Source organism: Poecilia formosa, unplaced genomic scaffold (assembly GCF_000485575.1).
Source record: "Poecilia formosa unplaced genomic scaffold, Poecilia_formosa-5.1.2 Scaffold154, whole genome shotgun sequence".
Classification (NCBI taxonomy): domain Eukaryota; kingdom Metazoa; phylum Chordata; class Actinopteri; order Cyprinodontiformes; family Poeciliidae; genus Poecilia; species Poecilia formosa.
The window spans coordinates 531,165-550,956 of NW_006800093.1; the positions used below are offsets into that span (position 1 = coordinate 531,165).

Below are 19,792 nucleotides of genomic sequence, written 5' to 3' on the forward strand. Positions count from 1 at the left end.
ATGCTGTCTCTCTACAAACACTTGTTATAAACCAATTTCCTGTATTATTCCATGATCCGCATGTAAATATCTCTCGTTTATCTATACTTGCATGTGTATGCAAGTAAATGTGTTGGCGGTGCATTTTAATGAGAGTCACAACAAGCAAATGGAGCAAAACGCTCTTCACCCGCTGTTATTTGAATCACATAAATAGATTTACTGTGCAAATAGCAGCTCATGCTGCCCCTCTCAGGTTTCACTGTAACTGACAAAAGCTGATCCTTTGGGATCTCTTGCTAGGCAGGAAGGGGAGGGGATTAAGGGAGGAGGAAAGCATTTAAAGAGCAACAGCAGAGGGGAAGGAAGTTAAAAATACTTAAGTGTGCAAAAAAAAAAATACTTACATTTGTCAAAAGAATAATCTTTTGATTCAAGCATTAACCAATAAATAAGTCATGATTGTTTACATTTTCCAGAAGAAATTAAATGGAAAAAAAAAATGCAACATGTTGCCAGGATTTTATTGAACAGACGCACCCCATCAGGATAAAAACCCAGGTCCTTGTTGCTGTGAGGCAGTAGTGCTGGCCATTACAATGTGTAGCATACAGCATCTGTATGTTGTAACATAGCTAGTGGGAAAAAAAGTGTTTTGTCTAAAACGTCTTTTGGAAAGAAAGGGGGCGATTATTTTTTATGTCAAAATCACTTTTGGCAAAAAAACAAAAACAAAAAACAAAAAACGACAGTCCATTATTTTAGGAAGGTGACGATACGCAAATGTCGCAGAAATGGTTTACACAAAGAAAATTCAAATTTGGTTTCAACAGTTCAAATATTTTTGGTTGTAAGTTGTAATACATCACAGCAAGACCATCTTTAAGAAGCTTTGCCTGCATGAAAACTGGTCTTGAATTTACAATGCAAGGGTAGAATTTTGAACATAGCGTTTGGAAAAATAAATAAAGGTTTGGTAACTGAGCAAGTCAAAGCCCAGACCTGAGAGAGATTACTGTGGTGTGGCCTTACTGCTGTCCATTAAAAAACAGTGGCAAACTTTAATGTACCCCGAGTACTGCTGTAAAGAACAGTAGCTTGAATAATGGACCTAATTATGTTTGAGACAAAAAAAAAAGTCTTATAAGAAACTATTCCAGATAATTGATCCTGAAGCTGAATCTACAAACTACTGGATTTTGGGAATTGTTGCATTTTCCTTAAAAAAATTAAAAAAAAGTTTCCTTTTATTTTATTTTCCAATCATAACCTTAACATATTTTGGTTCATAATGACTGGACAACAGCAAGTAGTGAAAAATATTCAGTGGACATTTCTAGAGGTTTCGTGAATGTCAGCAGCATGGCCCACTATACTCTTAGTTTAACCTGTTGACCAGTAAAGTCCAGTTGGCCGCAGGTTATGTTCCCAGAATAAAGAAGCTGCAGAGGAAGTAAAGTCAACTTGTGTTTGTGTGTAATGACATCCGACACTGCTGTCTGCTTTCTTGGAGCATTAGGAACATCGGTGAAGTGTGGGGTGAGGAGAGGGAAAGGTTGTGGCCTTCTGTCCTCAACCACTGATCGCGTCCACATGCGAAGGGAATTGTGGCCGTTCAGAAACGCCATCGTCTCTGCACTAAACTCTTTCCAGGGGCTAAGCACACATTACATGCATGTCGTTTTGCTGGTGCAAGAAGGAACATTGGTTGGTGATAAAAATCAACCAGTTTGGAAGAAAGTACAGATTTCAATAAAATTCTCCATGCAAAACACAAAGAATTTATTCCGTAACTAGATTAATTGTTGATTTTTTTTTTAGCAAAAGAAGTCAAGCTAAAATGTACAATACAAGGAATATTTTTTTGTCCAATGGCTTCATTTTTGACCTTTGACTTTTTGTTGCTCTTCTAGTCACAACCATAACACTCTGAAAACGGTTGTTGAAATACAACGAGCTGTTCAAGCTGCAAGACGTGATTTAGCCTGATTAAGCTGATCTGTCAACTCTATCCTCCTTTCGGGAAACTTGAAATGTTACCATTTCATTCCATCGAATTCTCTGCAATACCAGAAAATTGGTATTTCCATCTTGCTGATCCTTCTAAAAACACAAAAAAATATAAAAAAAACAAACAAAAAGGGGGCATTCTACAGAATCTTGAATTCAATTTTACTGAATACACCACATGTACTAACTGCACAACCAATCTTCTCCACCCTTGGCTTCCCCCACAGGCTGTCGAGCTTAATTGATTCATTACATTCTACTGGGCCACCGTGTTACCATGGCAACAAATGACTTCCAAGTTTAAACTTTAATCACCATCACCCCCGCACAGTGTCTTCTTGGCAAGATGATAGGACATGTGTTCCATCGCTACGCGAGTTGACATGGATGGATATCTTCCTCAATAGATGTTCTAAAAGTGAAGGAGGAAAGTTGGAACCTGAAAGAAGAGCATAACGATTTGTATGGCCATGGTTTAGTTCTTTTAAACCAAGCCTTCAACAGAAGGCACCATCTGTCAACCTTATGAAGTCGTATCATTAGGTGAGGTCAGTTGGAAGGCATCAGGAAGTTGGCTGTACTTCAAAGATGAGAAAGATTGACATTTTAGATATATAGAGCTTTCTTTAAAGTAAATGAAAGGCTAATTTAAATGACAAAACTTTTTTTTTTCTTTTTCTCCAGAATGACTGCAAATATATTTGTTTACATTTGTTTCTTCATTAATATCGCGTCTGCTTCAAATGGCAATCTATGAACAGATCTAAAATGCGCTGCATGTGCTCCAAGTTTCTTCTTGGCCATAGTTGCGACGGTTACACCTTGTTGCCTCAGAACAAATTGAAATGATGGCGGGCATGTATGACATGTCTCACTTGGGACAGGGCAGTCTCTGTACACTGTGCACTGACTGATCACATTACTATTAGTGAAAGCCTTTCTGTCAGGAGGATAGGTTAAGGCCCAGAGAAGAAGCGGCACGGGGTGAAACAGGCACCAAGTGATGGGAGCTGCCCTCAGGGGGGGGATCTGAAGAGATTTGATGTTATAGGCCGAAGCTGTACTGCATCCTTTCAAGCTCTGGTCTGCGAGGTTGAGGGTTCTGTGCAGCCTTAGCTGTTCTTTGGGTTGCAGACTGCAGGATCTTAAAGATCCTGTTACTCTTCCAATTTTGGGGGTGACGGCCCTTGAACTACAGGGAGGCTATAAACACTTTGAAGTAGAGAACATGATTTTTAACTTTCCACAATAGTGGACTTTTTATTTCTTATGCGACTGATCCTATCAGTAGGTATAACAATGTTCAGTAAACTATTCCAGCTGCTCATTTTGTTTTTCTTTAACGATTTATTTGACATCAACATTGGCACATTTAAAACCACACCTCCAGAGCCCCAATATTTGACTTTGACTTCTTATTCATTACCTGTTCTGGTGTTACCAAATCAGATCAGCCTATTTCAGTTGATGGTTTTATAACTACAGCCAATTGGTGTCAAGTGTGCAGAAAGTAATCCCTTCATTATGGTTCTTCCTCAAGATTCTGTTGCCTGGGATATTCATTGAGGTTGCCACTCAAAATGTCCGCTCTTGAACTACAGGAGAACTTGTTCCATTCACAGTAAAAAGTTGTAGAAGTGACTGTCATGATGCCAATTGATTATCAAGATGTCCATCAAAGACCAGTGGAGACTAGACACTCGCCATTATAAGAATATGGTCACTTTGCTTATCTCTTTAAAGGAATTAAAATGAAATACTTTAAAAATATGCAATTTAGCATCAATTCTCTGTAAACGTATTGTTTTGGCATGTTTTACTTCAAATATCTCTTGTTTTCATACAAATAATCAATAAAAGGTGAATATGTAAGTATATTCAGAACTCAGACCTAATACTTTGTAGGACAGTGTTTTGAGGAAGTTACAGCTCCAAGTCTTTCAGGTGAATGTTCCTACCATCTTTGCACACCTTTGACTTAATTTGGTCATTTTGCTAGCCCTTTAGCATGTTTTGATCTAGATTACTCAATTGCCTTGACTCCACCTGTCAATGATTCTGGGGGGGTTGGAATAAATACTTTTAAAACTCATTCTTTGGGGTTTGTCAGCAACTGACCAATCGGTCGTAGTACATACCTCTTAACTGGAGAAACCTCCATCAACATTGTCAGGATTCATCATCGCCAACACGCTTCGGTCATATGGAGATTTCAAGGAAAATAATAGGAAATCATGGTCAAACGTTGCCTGTGGGGAACATGCAATCCCAACAGCCATTACCCAGAGTGTTTAGAGAGCGAAACACAATTTATTGCATTTCTAAAATCCAAAAAGAGTCTTTACTAATGCACAAAATGGGTCAAGGCCTGCAGGTGACCTCATGTCTGTGAAATGCAACCGTGATGGGCAGAAAATATCATGCGTTTGTCTCCACAAAGTAACTGATACTAATCATCCCATTTTTTTGTCATGAAACTTAGCGATATTCAAATCAAAGATCAATAAGTGAAGGTAGTAATGCATGATTTTGTGTGAAAATTCCAATCATAGCTCTACATCAGCATGAAACCATGTGTTGCAGTAACTGTGACATTTACATTTAAGCACCTTTTTAAGTAATGTTTATTTTTAAGCATTTTTCTGAAGGCAAATTTTCACAAGCAAGTATCAAGTCTTTACTCACCCGTTTTGTATGCAAAATGTGTCCGACACAAACTTTCACGCTCGCCTCCAATGAGAATTGTTGCTTTCATTCTTCTTCTGGTTGCGAAAGACTTGGGCTTTAGCACTGCTTTCTCAGTTGTTTCCCGCAAATAGCCTTACAGGCCTGATATGACAGAGTTTTCTTCCCTGTCGTTTTTACGTTAGTGTTGACTAAGGCAAAAATAGCTAAAAAAAAACAAACAAACAAAAAAAAAAACAAATGTCTTTAGTAATGCATTGAGTCCACTACCTGAAATGAACTATGTAACAGTGTAACAGTTCATTTGTCGGAGGTGCTCCACTTCCGCATATGGCAGAGCCGGCGACATATCTTCTTTTTTATGGCGGTTGGGAAGCAACGCTCAGATGCGCATTACCGCCATCTGCTGGAATGGAGTGTGGATTGGGAAGCTAAACATATTGGCCTCATGGGATTATAACTATAAATAAAATCCAGCACAACAAATTACTTTCAGAAATTAACTTATCTGGTTTACTTGTGTCTGATTTAATCCAGCTGATCTGTGAATGTTTCAAATGCTTTTATTTTAGTTTTTTAAAGAAACATTTAGTGATTAGGTGTTGTCATGATGGGGGAAACTAACAATGAACAATGCCTCACTGTTCTCACCAAGACAGGCCATTACGTGGGCATGTTTGTTCTTCAGCATGGACAGAAAAATCTGGTCAAGTTGACTGGGTGTTGGATGGAATTAAAATCCTGAAAAAAATAAATAAATAAATTTGAAATTGTGATGGCGGTTCATCCTTCTGCAAAACAGCAGATCTACATAAACGAAGTTAAGTATACCACATTTTTCTGAAATTGTTAAATAAAAGTTCAATATTTTGAGCATATATGATGACAACAATTTGGCCTATCTCACGAGAGTCACTTTAAGATAAAGTTAAGGCACACTATGTCATCTTCAGTTTGGATATCGTTACAAATAAATACAAACTTAAAATTTTGTCCTGGCATTAACATTTAACTTCAGTTATTCCCATGTTTTACAAAAAAATTTAAAAAATTAAAAAAATAAGGCCAGTGTGTTGGCATCTTTCATTTGGCCTGGACCAAATGTACAAATTAACATCTATCCTGTAAACTGTGGCACATAGGAAATAAATGTGTCAAAGTAAGCTCTCTCAAAAAAAGAAAAAAAAAAGACGAAACAAACCTTCTCTTTGGGCGCTGCAAAGAGATCTAACCTCCGTTCAACCGCAGATGAGATGATGCAGCCGGCGACATTGTCTGATGTGGCCCCTCCAGATTTCTGTCGTTTTGATCATCCTCGTCTCTCAGTGAGTTGCTGAAGCAGAATGACAGCCAGACATTTTAATGCCTCTGCCTGACGCAAACTACATCTTTGAAGGCAGAAGAAGAGCACATGCACATCTTTACAACTTAAGAATCTGAGAGACCTTTCACAAACAAAAAGGGAGGACACAGATGCGGAATTTTGGAGAGCAAGATACTGTGATGACAAATATGAAGGACAACAGGGAGGGCGGAGAAAAGAGAATCAATCTAACAGAGAGGGACACTCAGGCTTTGATAAAGTCCTCACCTGTGACAAAAAGACACATTCAAGAAGTTAATCCAAAACACATGAAAGCAGTTACAGACTGGATAATTTGACCATAAATGTACTTGCACAGATTCTAACAGCTATAAAATCTTAGAAAAAGAAAAAGTTGCTCCTCTTGCTGTCTTGATATGGACTGTCACTGTAACCAAGTAGATTTTTTTTTTATATGATCAAGCTTACTCCATTTCCCCCCATCTTGTTTCAAATACATTCTTCTTAATCAGTGGTATAAAGACTTACGTTCTCTAAGGATCACATAAATGCTTACTTCCATAAAGTATAGAAAAGCCTTGAGTATAGAGAGCCTATGGTTTTCAATCTATGGTGACTGGGGTGTTGCTCCATGGAAATGGTGGTGCTCTTGTTGTCATAACGACACACAAATAATATACGAAGTTGCACACAAAATGAATCAGACAACCAAAATGAGATGCTAGCTTCAAACAGAAGCTGCACAGACCATCAGAAATTCTAATATTCTTGAAAGGAAAAGTTAAGGAAATGTCCAATTTTGACACTTAAAATTCTAATCTCACATTTTTAGAATTAAGTTTATATTCCAGTACCAATTTCTATAATAAACTGCAACCACAGATTATTTTTATTTTTTATACATATACAATAACAAAAATCCTTTCCACAGTAATGTGTGGAAAGAAATTGTTGAGAGGTATCCAAGGAGAGCTTGGATACTTATGCTTATGATGCTGAATATTTTTTTAATATATCCCTGTTCCAACGCAACTGAATCAAATTAATCAGTTGCGGTGATTTATATGAATTACACAAAAGAAAAATGAACAGCTTAAGCTTTTCATTTGTGCTCAATTAATATATTGAGACATAAATTATTTTTGCTGTAAAACCTGCAAAAGATTTAAAAGAACTGGGGTTGGGGGAGAACCAACTAAAATAACTTAAAAAAAAAAGATCCATTCATACTTCCCAATGATATTTCAATAAGCCCATAACTACACACGTACCTGATGCTGAAACAACATCTGAAGCTTGAATAAGTGATGCTACAGCAGGTGCTGGTAACAAACCCCATCTGTTGACGCCCACGCGTTCCTGAGCATTAGACTGATCAGCCGCAATCAGCCGAACACCTGCGCTTCTTCAGGGCGCCTGGGAGGAACTTCTCAACGATAAAAAAGCAGCACGATGCCACCTTCTGGAAGCATGTTGTTACTACATCAAAACTGTACCGTAATGTGATATTTTCAATACATTTGTTACGCAGTGCACATAGAAGTGAAAGCCTATGTGTCCCAATTCAAGGACAATAGTCCTTTTACATTAAAAAAAAAAAAATACAGAGAAATTGAAAATATCTTAGGTGGGGAGCTAGAGAAACTTATCTCAAACAGGTCAAGATTAATAAATGGCAATAAAAAGCACCTCACTGATGTTATTTCAACAAATTGCATCAGTGCACTTTGGACAACTATGAGGCAAAAAAAAAAAGAAAAAAAAAAGAACAGACACAAACCAACAAACAAAAATCGGGTTATAAATGAATGCACAATAGAAAATAATTTTTGTACTGATATTTAATATTTAGACATGGGGCAATAGCCATTTTTACAGCACATTTTGCATAATTTATCAATACCTCCTGTATACAATCACAAAACCATCACAGTAGATTTATTTAGTTTTTGTTTTTTTTCTGTTTACTTACAAGTGAAAAACCAGACAGGTTTTACAAGCAAAATCTTTGTACAGTCAGCATACATCGTCATTAATTCAAGCTTTTCTTCATTATTCTCTCCCCCCTCCCTCCCCCCCCAAACCCCTCTATGACATTTTTGCTTTATATCTTTCTATACCTTCTTTCTCATTTAAGTTTTTCTGTAATAATATCTGGACACAAAAATAGTATGAACCACCAACAGAACATGCAACATCCAGTGAGCACATTTAAATTCTCCTGCGGCTAACTCGAGTTGTCACAACAAGACTTGTGTGTTAAGACTGTGTCAACCTTGTGGTGTTCTGTGTAAAGGGTTTGGTTAATCTGGGTCCCTATATGCAGACAAAACATCTTTTTTTTTTCTTTTTCTTTTTCGTTTTACAGCCTATCCACTGCACGCTGTTTAAGAGAAAATACATTTCCCTTTATTATGCCCACTAAGACATCCTGTACTCCCCGATCCCCCGTCATAGATATATTTATATGTATGTATAAAAAAACTAAACTATATATTTACAAATGCTAAAAACAGGGAGATGGCATCTTTGTTTGACTCTGTGTGTGAACATGTGGAATCGGTTGTGAGTTATAGCAGTGTGTTTGAGTGGAAACGCAGAAAAGAAAAGACATGGATGAGGATGAGACCACATGGTTCGCTGCACACAGGCACATAAATATCAACAAAAAAAAAAAAATACAGAAACTTACACAGAGACCTTAAAACAACTATCATTTCATGTATAATGTCCATTAATTACAATCTTTTACAGTCTTTTCTTTTGCTAATTTTTGATATGCTGACTGTAAATGAAACTAACTAAAAGGTAGGTACAGACATTAGGCAAGTTCTTTAGGCAAGTTCTTTTTTTTTTTACATGTCGATTTTTAATTATTATTTTTTTCCTTTAGCTTCGAGGAATTTCTTGATGTAACATAATATATCTCTGAGTTTCAGGTCCTCCTGACGTTGTAAACAAGCTCTACATTGTGTAAAAAAATTGTTTTCTGTACACTTGATATGTACCGTAAGCAAACGCAACGCAACTCAACATGACACACCGTCTTGCAGGCAATAAATAGGTAAACATCTGTACAGCATTACAAAAATCACAAGTTCAAAAGAAAATGGAACCAAATTAAAGCGAGTAACCAGTTGTGGAGGATGCAGCAGTGCAAATTAGGAAATCAGTGACTTACTTCTGGCGAGTTAAGATGCAGTTCCTTCCCTTGTTTTTTTTTTTGTTTTTGTTGTTTTTTTGTTTTTTACAGTGGATGTTGCATAGAAATCACTCAGGTGTTAGTTTTACTACTTGTTTTAGCTTATGATATTGGATGAACCAGTAGCTCTACCTCTTAACCTCCACTTCTCAAACATAGAGGACATTATAAATAATATTTTTGCTTTTAACTAAAAAAACAGAAAGAAAGAAAGAAAGAAAGAAAGAAAGCTAGACAAACAGCACAGCGTTATAGCAGTGAAGATGGCAGTAGTGCATTTATATGTATTATTGTACCCCACATCTGTTGTTGTCGTCTCATCTTACCACTTCTTTGATTTTGTCACAGTAAAGAAAATTTAGCAGGATGCCAGTTTTTTTTTTGTTGTTTTTTTTTACATTCTAAGCAGGGGGAAAAAAGTGCAAAATACCACAGTAAGCGTGTGTTGTTAAGAGTGCCGCCCATACAAACTGAAGCAAGACTGATGACAGTGACGCAGAAACAGCGTCTGCTGCTCCACAGAATTCTCCTGTTCTTGTTTCTTTGTTACTCTTGGATGTTTCGGATGATGAAACATGTTTAAATATTGCATGAAGGTAAAATGATTATATACAAATTGCAATTTTCAAATGCTGATTTCATTTACTGATTACTGTCATACTTGTAGATTCGCAAAGTGCTTTAAGCCGAACCGGTCCAGCAACATGAAACAGGCCAAAAGATCATAATGGGGGGGGGCACAAACTTAAGTCACAATGTAATGAAACTCAATAACAGATGAAAAAAAAAAATCACTTGCGTTTATTTATTTGGAAAGGGTTACAAAGCCATTTGTAACCCATTGGCACCCCAGTGAGAGCCATTATCCACAACTGGAGGAAAACAGGGGTGAACTTTTCTAATGGCCATTCTAAATTTATTCCAATGACTTATCCAAGACAGCATCTTACAGCACTGCAGGCCTCGTGTGTTCATGATCCAACAATAATAAAATGGCAAAAATGGTATTCATGGAAGAATTCAGAGACCAAAAACCCACTGGTGACCAACAATACTATGGAGGCCCTGCTAACATTTTCCAAAAAACCCCCCAAAACATTCTTAATGGTCTCCAAGACTGTTAGAAAAATTATTCTGTAAAGTGACAAGACTAAACTGAAACTGGGTGTAAAATGACAGCATTTAAGAAAGAGAGCGTCATACTGCTTTTCATACATACTGATGGTAGGGTCAATGTCTGGGGCTGCTTTGTTTGACTTGTTTTTGGTTTAACCTATAATTCTGCTCCGTACTAAAAAACCTTGATAGAACTTGTCTTAACAGTTTCATTTTCATGCAGCGGCAGGTTGGTTATGAAACCATTTTTCCCTCAAAAAAATGAAATCATCATTTGTGAATTAAAAAAAAAAAAAAATAATAATTTTTATTTCATGACGTTATATTTGTCTGATTTCAAAACAGCTCGAAGTCTCGGAACGTTCAAGTCTGACAAAAACAGAAGAATGGTGTGAACAACAAATCCTCTTTCGCAGCCACTTGGATCTCACAAAGCAAAACAGGAAGTCTACGGTCGACGTCTGACGTTCTACGGGGGCATCGCGGATAAATAAAACCTCTATGTCACAATCGTCAAGACATGATTGTCTGTGATAAAGATATCTATTTATTGAAATGTTTTCATCTCCAACTATGACACTTCACTATTTACAGAGTGAGTCTTAAAGGTGTTGCTTTTTTTTTTCCTTCTTTTTTTAGTGGCAAAGCATGTGGTGCTGCATGCCAAATAGACTCATGCTCACAATATACTATATAGTATCCAATCTGGTATATATTTATATTAATTCTTTACCAAACAAATTCAGCTAGATGATAAAACAAAGGAGGAAAAGTACAGTTGTTCATTAAACCTAAAAAAAAAAAAAAATCTAAGACATGCTTGGTTTTCTTCTTCCTTGATCTGGAATGCTAGGTAGGTAGTGTGTTTTGGAAAATATGCCTCCGTCCAAGCATGGAATTTTTTTTTAAAACATCTGATAAATAACTGAGAGAAAGAATAGAATTTTACGCTAATATAATAAAAAAATAAATAGCATTTTTCTGTGGCAGAACCTTCTATGTCTCATTTCTAAAAGGCTTTGAAATTCAATACAATTCTGGAAAAAAACAAAAAACAAATAAGTGCTGATGAAAAGACTCATCACTGGATAAAGCGTCTGAATAAATTCAAATCTACAAGTGTGTCGATTCCCTGGTTTCCCCCTGTATCTTTAGAGCTAATGGTCCTCTGCTGGGTGGAAATGACTTTGTGCAAAGCAATTGTGTGTGTGCGTGTGTGTGTTTGTGGATTAGTATGTGTAATACCTGGTTGATCTCGACCTCTGCTGAGCCACATCACCTGCCGTTTCTCGTCTCTTCCCTTTGGAAAAACGACGGTGTGTCCCGCGCCCCCTGTAAACGTGTTCGTTTTCATGTAAACGTGAATCCAAGGTCCCTGTGCCGAGAGCGTCATCCGAAACAAGCCCCAAACCGAGGTGGAGTGATTTGGTCTCCTTTTGTTCCATTCATCCAAACGGGACCAGTCTCGTAGATGCTCAGCTAAGTTCCCTCTGATTTCACAACAAACCCATCATCTTTTCTTTTTTTTTTTTTTTTGCTTTAAAGTCTTCGGTGGCTCCCTACGAGTGGATCTGGGCCGTGCTAGCGAGAAGCTTGTGCCAGCCCACAACTCGTTTGCGCAAGTCCATTTTGTCCAGCCACACGTAAGCCTCTCCGATGAGCGTCTTCTTTATGAACTTGCCTCCATTGGACACAAGGAAGAGCTTGTGAAAGAAGAAGGACATTAATACGTCTCACTTTTTTGAAGAAACACATGTGCTTCACTAGCTCTGCAAGAGTTTATTTTTAGACTCTTGTAATGCCCTTTCTCCATTTCCCCATTTTTCCACATAAAAACCTGGAACTTCAGTGTATTTGATTCTTTTTTGTGTGTGTGTGTGTGTGTGTGTGTGACAGACCATCAAAGAAGTAGCAAATTTCTGTGAATTGGAGGAGAAAGGACAAGAAGTCCAGGCTGCGGTTTGTAAAAAGCTGCGAAACGGACACAACTTCACATGCAGTTTGCTTTCACAATGATTAACTATTCAGTATTCAGAACAAACAAAGTCCTGGATACCCTTGCAAGGCATATTGCTCACAAAAAATCTGAACATTTATCAGCAGATTGTCAATATTCTTAAATCAGAGACTCGATTGGTGTTGGTTCATGTAAGCATCCAAGTGAGCTACCTGCAGCGAGTGTCCCGTCGGGTTCATGCAGAAGCGGAAAGTTTCGTTGAAGGACGGCTCGCGGTCATGACGACACACCCTGGTCTTCTTCTTGATGATCCTTTTCTGGGTGGCGATGTTCACCACGTAGAGCTTCACATAAAGGTCTGCAGAGACCGACAAGACAGACATCGTCGTGAAAACCACAACTCCAACGGTCTCGCTCTTCTCAAAAGGCTCAAAGGACTAACTTAATTGGCAACAGATATCTCTACGCTTAGCTGTCGCCGCAATAAGGAGGTGATGGTGTGAGTCACCAAGCGACTGTTTGTACCAGTTCACCTATGCTCTTAAAGGAAGGAGGGCTGCCAATCTGCAGATCCCATCTGGAAGCAAATGCAAATTGAAGAAACGACAACCAGCTTGAGCGTCAGAACCCACGGCCAATATGGCAAAATTAAGCCACTGCGAGCGACAATCTGTGCAAAGAAGCCGAGAAAAATCAAAACGTGCCATCTAGAAGCGTTTTGTCCTCTGTTTGTAAATGTCAGACTGTCACTATAGCGTCGCATGTAACATTTACTATGCGTAATAATAAAAATAAACTGTATTGTGTTTAAAACATATAAAACATCTTTTTAAAAATTTTTACTGTATTGCTTTCAGTGTGTTCCAAGTCTCTTTAATATATAATTTTAACGTATTTAGATGAATTTTGAGTGATGTCAGAAGTGATAATGAGGCAGAAATACACATTCCACATCTAATATGTGCTTTTCTTATAAGAGGATGATGTGTGAAGCCTGTAGGGGAGCCAATTTGTTTCGTGGTTGGTTTTATGCGAGCAATTATCTAAAGTAAAGGCACACTAAACATGACTGTAGGCTGACAGGAATATCGCAACAACAGCTGCTGTGCCTCAGTAAAATAGGAAAAGGATTTAAGAGGCCAAGCAGATGTTTGCGTGGGTTTTCTGACTGTCAGGTACGCTTGAAGACCTGCACGGCCGCGAGACGCCGCTCAGACGGTTTCGATTACCAGGCAAGTGGTCCGGAGTCTTAAACTTGTAGGTGATGTTGCGACACTGAAGAATCTCCAGGACCAGATGCTCCCCCTCTGTCCTCATCTCTCTCTTCAGAGCGATCTTGATCTCCCCCATCACCTGAGTCTTTCCTGAAAACATACAAACAAAGTGATGGTGCACAAAGTGGGGGTTCTTGGCTGACACACGACGCAGCCTGATGTTTTCTCTGCGTTCCTCTGCCGCCCTCTTGTGGAATTAAATATTAATAGCGGTAAGTGTGTACAGAAAAAAAAACATCTTTGTGTCACACAGGCAAATAGCAAATGTTGTCTGCCTACTTTGTCTCCTTAATAACTGAACTAATTTACATGGAATATGATTTTTTTTTTAAAAAACAACACTTGTTTTTTTACTTTAATAAATGAAATTATCATTTGAAAACTGTCTTTTGTATTTTACTCAGGTTATCTTTATCCAGTACAAACATTTTTTTTTGATCTGAAACATTTGTGTGCGCCTAAAAGCAAAACTAAAAATACATTTATAAGGAAAACACTTTTTGACAGCAATGCAAGTTTTAGTGTAATAAACTAGATTAGCCTCTAAGCAGCAGGTAAGTGTGACCAAAGAGCCCATATTTGCTAATGAGATGTTATGTAAATGAGCATGTGTCCTCTGTGAAAAACAAAACGTAGACGGTTAAGAAGGATCGCAAATTTGCCATCGCTTTCTTTAAAAAGGTCAACGAAAAGAAGATTTCAGTTAACTGCTATTGTAGAAACTGCGAGATGCAGTGCGTTGTATTTAGTACATTTGCTGCTAATAAAGCAACACATAGCCTTGTACAACCTTCACCATCACCGTGTCCCATTGAAGATTTCGTCACATCTGTGCCATTCGGGATCTTCCCACTGAAAACCAGAAAAGAAGAAAAGGAAAGCAAATGATTCATTTGTGCATTTATGTTTATTAATGGTTTGAAAAGCAGCCTGTTATAATCAAAACCTCAAACAAGACAGTTGCGCATTTCAATCAGACAAAGGTCAAGGTTTCGACTTGGCCTTTTCTTTCCACCCTAGGCATTCTCGTGTAGAAATGAATGTGTGTTTATTGTTGCCTCTTGATTTGTGACCTACTTTCAGTAGAGATCAAGATTAATGACAAAGGTCCCGACATTTGACGTGCGTCTTTCTGAATTCATTGACTACATGTCGCAAAGACATCATTTCCCAGGCAATTTTAAACGAGGCCAAAACTGTGGCGACAGAAACTTCACCTTTAGAACAAACTGGATTTAAAATGGTTCGTGTTGCTTTTTAAAACTCCAGATGTCGGTATTAGTTTGTCTAGTAGTGTTTTAGTTTGTTGATATTGACATTTTTGTGACATGCATTTACATTTAAAACAGAAGAGTTACTAAAAGTCAAGCTCAAATAATTGAATATATGCACAGTTATAATCATAAATCTCTACCATTAGTTACTTATTTTGATTGAGTCTGAGAAAGTAAAATTAGTTGGTTCAATAGTGAAGAGGTCAACTTAGTTAGTTAACATCTTGGCGTACTTTGATACCACTAATCGTTTGATGCCCAGTAGGAGCCCATTTTAGTTGAAATGTATAAAGAGACTGAGCCTACTTACAATCGAGGGACCTGGAAGATTGCACTGTCCACTTCATTTGTCTCTCCTTCTTCATCCAAAAGGCTATAAGCACTACCGCTCAGGCCACTGTCCAACGAGGCCGCAGTAACTGGAGCGTCGCTTGATCTGTAGCTCGACCGAGCTGCGCATAGACACAAGCACAGCCGTCACCACAGAAAGAAAGAAAGACAAACACCGCATCTTGGCTCTGTCCAAGATGTCAGAGCCAAGAAGCATCGATTGACGTCTGCGGCACTGCAAAATCTGTCAAAATGAACAACAATCTGTTACGCTGCGGACAAAAAGGAAGTGCGTTTAAGGAATACGAGAGCAGACAGTAGTGAACTGCACGCAAACGTTCAGGAGGAGCAGGAAGCATGTGGACACACATTTATTTAAAGTCTCTCTCAGCAAAAAACACAAAACAGCGATAGCTTAAACAGAAGAAAAAACAACAACACACCACATATAAGATAATGCAGACCACACAAGAGGCACAAAGGTACTACTTTCATTGTTAATCGTCTGTATGAAATCCTGAATGTGTGCAGAACCTGACCATGGGAGATATTACTGGCGTACAGCGCAGTGGGAAACAATTCCTTCTCCCCCTTTATAGATTTTTCTGTTCTTCATTTTCTGTCTCAAAATTAATCCAGATTATCAAACAAACTCAAACATAAAACAAAGATATCCAGAGTAAACACAAGAAGCAATTATGATTTAACTTATTAAGAGTTAAAAAGCTGTCCAATTCAACCTAGCTGCATGTATAAAAGTAATACCAGGCCTGTTAAGGCACAAGTTTACGTTTTTTTTTGGTTTGATTTAATTAGACACAACCAGATCTGAGTACTACAATGACCCAGAGGTGGTGGTAGTTTTGTGGCCTGGGGCTGCTTTGCTGTTTTAGGAACCATACGGCTTGCTGTAAATGACGGAACCATGAAAAAAAAAAAAAAAAAAAATCCTGATGAAGAATATCGAGCCATCAGTTTGTACTTAGTACAGCCAGTTATTAGATTAAGGTGCAGATACTTTTCACATACGGTCAGCTTACATTAGATGTTTCCTTTCTTTTTCCTTCTCAAGAAGTGAAATGATCGTTTCAAAACAGTTTTTTGTTTTTTTGCGTTTACTTAAAATATCTGTGCGAAAAACCAAAAGAGAAAAAAAAAAATCTATGGGGGTGGGGGAATACTTTTGTTCAGCACTGCAAATTTTTACTTTTGGACGTGACGTGGCATGGTTTACAGTGCTTTTAAATGCACCCTTTTGATTAATACGGTTTACATGCTCACTGTTTTATGGTTTTACGTCTTAGACTCTTGTTCTCAAACAGGCGGTATCGGTAACGACGCGGAAGTGGCGCAGAAAACGGATCCGTGTCAGCGCTGCTTTCTTTCAAGCCACTCGATGCATTATCACTGACTGATTGCAGGCTTCAATAAACACCACGTTGCTTCACAATTTGAGACCTTTTTTTTTTTTTCTTAAGTGAGTGAAAATTGTGGGTGACCAAGATGGAAGCGTGTCTTGCTGCATGAATCTGGTGATGTGGCTGAGTGCAACTTTCTTTCCGCCTTTCCTGTCTCGCTCTACCTCGTAAGACTCCCCCCCCTCCCCTCTTTCTTTCTGCAGGTGTGCGTTAGTAGTACTGCATCCTCTCTTTCTTTCACTCTCTCTTTCTCTCCTCGCTCCCGTCATTGCTTCAGTCACACGACAGAGGTGGGGAGACTCTTGGGGGCAAAACTCTCACCTCCGATGCTCTGCGGCCTCTCCTCTGACACAGCTTTCCTGAGGCTCAGGAGTCTGCCGTCTGCTCTGCTCCCTTTGGCCGACAGGGTCGATGGCAGGGCAGGCAGCCAGTCAGACTGGGGTCTCTGAATGGTGAGCACACCAACTACGCTGTGTCTCTGGTGCCTTAGCGAGAGCTGGCTCCTTTGGCCTGGATGCGTTTGTGTTTTGCAGGGTCAACAGCAGGAAACAAAAAGGTCACGGCATCGCAGTTCAAGGTGTGAGAAGGGAGGAGCAAGATGGAGATTCAGAGCGCAGTTCATCTTCACCACGGCAACCGGCTCGAGTGAGAATCGCATGCAGCCACAGTGCGCAGTGCACAGTCACCCTTCGCCGCGCGTGTCTCGAACGAGAGGGGTGCGCAGCGTCAGCCCGGAGTGCATTGTGGGTCCAGAAAGGGGGTGGCGCACAAGCATGCACAACCAACTCAGTGAAGGAGCTTTTTTTTTTTTTTTTTTTTTTTTTTTTTTTAAAAAAAAAAAAAAAAAGCTGGTTGTTAGATTTTAAAGAAAGTAATTAAAAAAATATTAAAAAAGAAAAAGAGAGGGAAAAAAAAATCAAATGCCAAAATATATAATCTGGGATTTTTCTTTAATAAAAGTTGGATAAATATTAAATAGTCATGATCAATGATAAAGGGTTATGCAGCTTTATCACAGTTGAACTTTTACTAGTTCTTCATCAATTTATTTTGAATGAAGACAAAGTCATTTTTTAAAAGTTTTTTTTAAAATCCCTGGCCTCGTCTCACGTCTTTCTTTTTGGTTTTACTGAAAGGCGCTTCGACCCTGTTAGAGAAAACGTTCCAGCGTGAAGGGTGGGGGGCTCATTCTAAACACACGAAAACACACACAGGAGATGGGATGGCGCACCGGAAACAACAGAAGAGGACCAGAATGGCTAAAATCTCAGGAGGACTAAGAGTAAGATAAAAAAAAAAAAAAAAAGAAGGAAAGTAAAGGAACGGGAAAAGAAAGGTCAAATGAATAAAAGGAGGAAGAGATGAGTGTGAGGAGGCCATGCTGCGTGGGCTCTATTTGCGTCTTGGTTTACTTGGTGGAAGGCGTTGTGGCGGCGGCTGCTGCTGTAACTGCTGTTGGGCTTCGCCCCGCGCTATCACAGCAGATCCGCTGCCTCCAGTGGTGCCGTCCTGATGGTGCTGCCTCGCAGCGCTTTTGCTGGAGCGTGAAGCGCCATGTGAGCGAGAGTGCTGGCTGTGTCCGTGGCTGGGGCTTTGGCTCTGGCCCTCGGACGAGGAAGGCTTCGATGTGCCAGGACTACTGTTGGATTTCTCGATAGTGGTCACCTGTGTGTCTAAAACAACCAGATTCACCAAATTACTGAAAAAGCTACTCTTTGCTTGACAGAACTGAAGAGGCTGTGGCCTGCTCAATAGCACCTGCGCCGAGCCTAGGACCGTCTGGAGCATTCTTAGTGCCACTTTGTTGTTATTTTATTTTTTTTGCAAAAGTAGAGAGGCTTTCAAAGCCTTCCACAGCCATGTTGCTCTCTGTGGCAGAGGAAAGATAGCGGGAAGCTAAGGCTAGGCCTCTGAGCTGGGTGACATTATGGCAACCAAGAAAACAGACCATGGCAAAGTAAAAAAAAAAAAAGAAGCATGAAGCTGAAGCTACAAGTGAGTGCATAATGAGCAGCAGAGAATACAGGTAGTGATAAACAAGGACAGAGGTTGGCACCGTAGGAGAGAAACATGGCAAAAAGAGAGAGGAGACAGGAAAAGGAATCAAAGGGAAAAGGAATACCCAGTACAGAGAGGAGGGGAGCAGGAGCAGCAGGGGACCAGCGGGGTACGGACAGCTGTTGAGGAAATTCATCATGTCCTACCCTTGGCTGGATCTGGAAAGATCCCATGGCTTCGACTCTTGGTGACAGATGATTTGGGGGAATCCTGACTGTCGTGAGCGGGGCCGGAGACTTTAGGGGACGAGTGCTGCGAGGAGGGCTTGGAGGAACCATGACGACCCTGGCCTGAGTGGGAACGTCTGTGGGGGTCGCCTTCGCTTTGCTCCTTAAGGGGGAGCCATCGGGGAATGTTGTCCAGCTGGGCTGTGTTGGACAGGTCGATCAGAACCTGGGGACAACCAAACCACGCTAGCAAACGCTCACAGGTTGGGTAAGTTATTTGTATTTTCATTAAAAACATTTACCTCTCCTAAGAAATCATTAGAGGAACCTTTGTCATAGTCCCAAACACTCACTTCCAGAGTCTTCTTCCTCAGCTGAAACACATACAGTTCAAATTATGACAAGCTCTGTTGTTCTACAGTCAGTGAACCTGGCAGAGGAAATCAGAAGTGAAAACTTGAACACACTACAAACCTCATGCAGGTCTAGGGACAGGGGAAAAAAGCAGTTAACGCTTTTTTCCCCTTTTTTGCAGACCCCATCCAAACTGTTTAAACTTTTACTTTCAGCTCGGTGTTACAGAGTGCTATTTGAGTTGACGGAAAGATGCATAGAGCCAAAGCTTTGCCAAACAATTGTGGATGCAATTTGACCCCTGAAGCTTGTGAGAGCACTGGTGTGGGGCATGTGAGGTTAAATCTGAAATAATCAAAAGATGTACAAAACTTACCGTTGATAATGTAGTATAAAATGTGAATGTGGATCAGAGTAAGAGCTACCGGTGGTGAGCACACTGCTGCGTCCTGACCCAAGTCCACAATGAGATGCAAAAGACTTGAAGGGTTTCATGCATTCCAGAAATACTTCAGTACCTGCTCCAGGTGGATGTTTTTATAGATGACGGTCTGGTTCCACTCAGGATTGAGGCTCTTGCCTGCATGTTTGGATTTTCTCTTGTTTTCGGCACTGTGGGAAAACGTCACAAAAAGAATGTGCAC

General features: G+C 39.5%; 2 protein-coding genes and 1 long non-coding RNA gene across 8 annotated transcripts in view; 1 reads left to right on the forward strand and 2 right to left on the reverse strand.

The window, feature by feature from the left end:
- The window catches only part of cacna2d1a (calcium channel, voltage-dependent, alpha 2/delta subunit 1a), an 81,930-nt gene extending 74,520 nt beyond the window's left edge, over positions 1 to 7,410 (reverse strand). The window contains exons 1-4 of the mRNA XM_016677362.1: positions 7,270 to 7,410; positions 5,876 to 6,062; positions 4,675 to 4,880; positions 4,128 to 4,238 (exon numbers count right to left, since the gene is read on the reverse strand). Of these exons, the coding sequence (XP_016532848.1) occupies positions 4,128 to 4,156 (29 nt within the window). The 5' untranslated portion in view covers positions 4,157 to 4,238; positions 4,675 to 4,880; positions 5,876 to 6,062; positions 7,270 to 7,410. The remainder of the gene's footprint in view (positions 1 to 4,127; positions 4,239 to 4,674; positions 4,881 to 5,875; positions 6,063 to 7,269) is intronic.
- Positions 7,411 to 10,429: 3,019 nt separating this feature from the next.
- Positions 10,430 to 16,131, forward strand: LOC107837583 (uncharacterized). The gene is made up of 3 exons (XR_001663614.1): positions 10,430 to 10,513; positions 15,978 to 15,983; positions 16,120 to 16,131. It is a non-coding gene; the product is annotated as an uncharacterized LOC107837583 (long non-coding RNA).
- The window catches only part of pcloa (piccolo presynaptic cytomatrix protein a), a 49,877-nt gene continuing 40,702 nt past the window's right edge, over positions 10,618 to 19,792 (reverse strand). For 4 of the 6 annotated variants that reach the window (XM_016677355.1, XM_016677354.1, XM_016677353.1 and 1 more), the window contains 9 exons: positions 19,667 to 19,760; positions 19,097 to 19,168; positions 18,774 to 19,020; positions 16,891 to 17,079; positions 15,132 to 15,273; positions 14,338 to 14,399; positions 13,503 to 13,637; positions 12,486 to 12,631; positions 10,618 to 12,019 (listed from right to left, as the gene is read on the reverse strand). In XM_016677355.1, coding sequence (XP_016532841.1) covers positions 11,876 to 12,019; positions 12,486 to 12,631; positions 13,503 to 13,637; positions 14,338 to 14,399; positions 15,132 to 15,273; positions 16,891 to 17,079; positions 18,774 to 19,020; positions 19,097 to 19,168; positions 19,667 to 19,760 — 1,231 coding nt within the window. In that variant the 3' untranslated portion in view covers positions 10,618 to 11,875. Of the gene's footprint in view, positions 12,020 to 12,485; positions 12,632 to 13,502; positions 13,638 to 14,337; positions 14,400 to 15,131; positions 15,274 to 16,890; positions 17,080 to 17,645; positions 18,243 to 18,773; positions 19,021 to 19,096; positions 19,169 to 19,666; positions 19,761 to 19,792 lie in introns of those variants that run through there. The other 2 variants (XM_016677356.1, XM_016677358.1) reach the window with 2 other exon arrangements.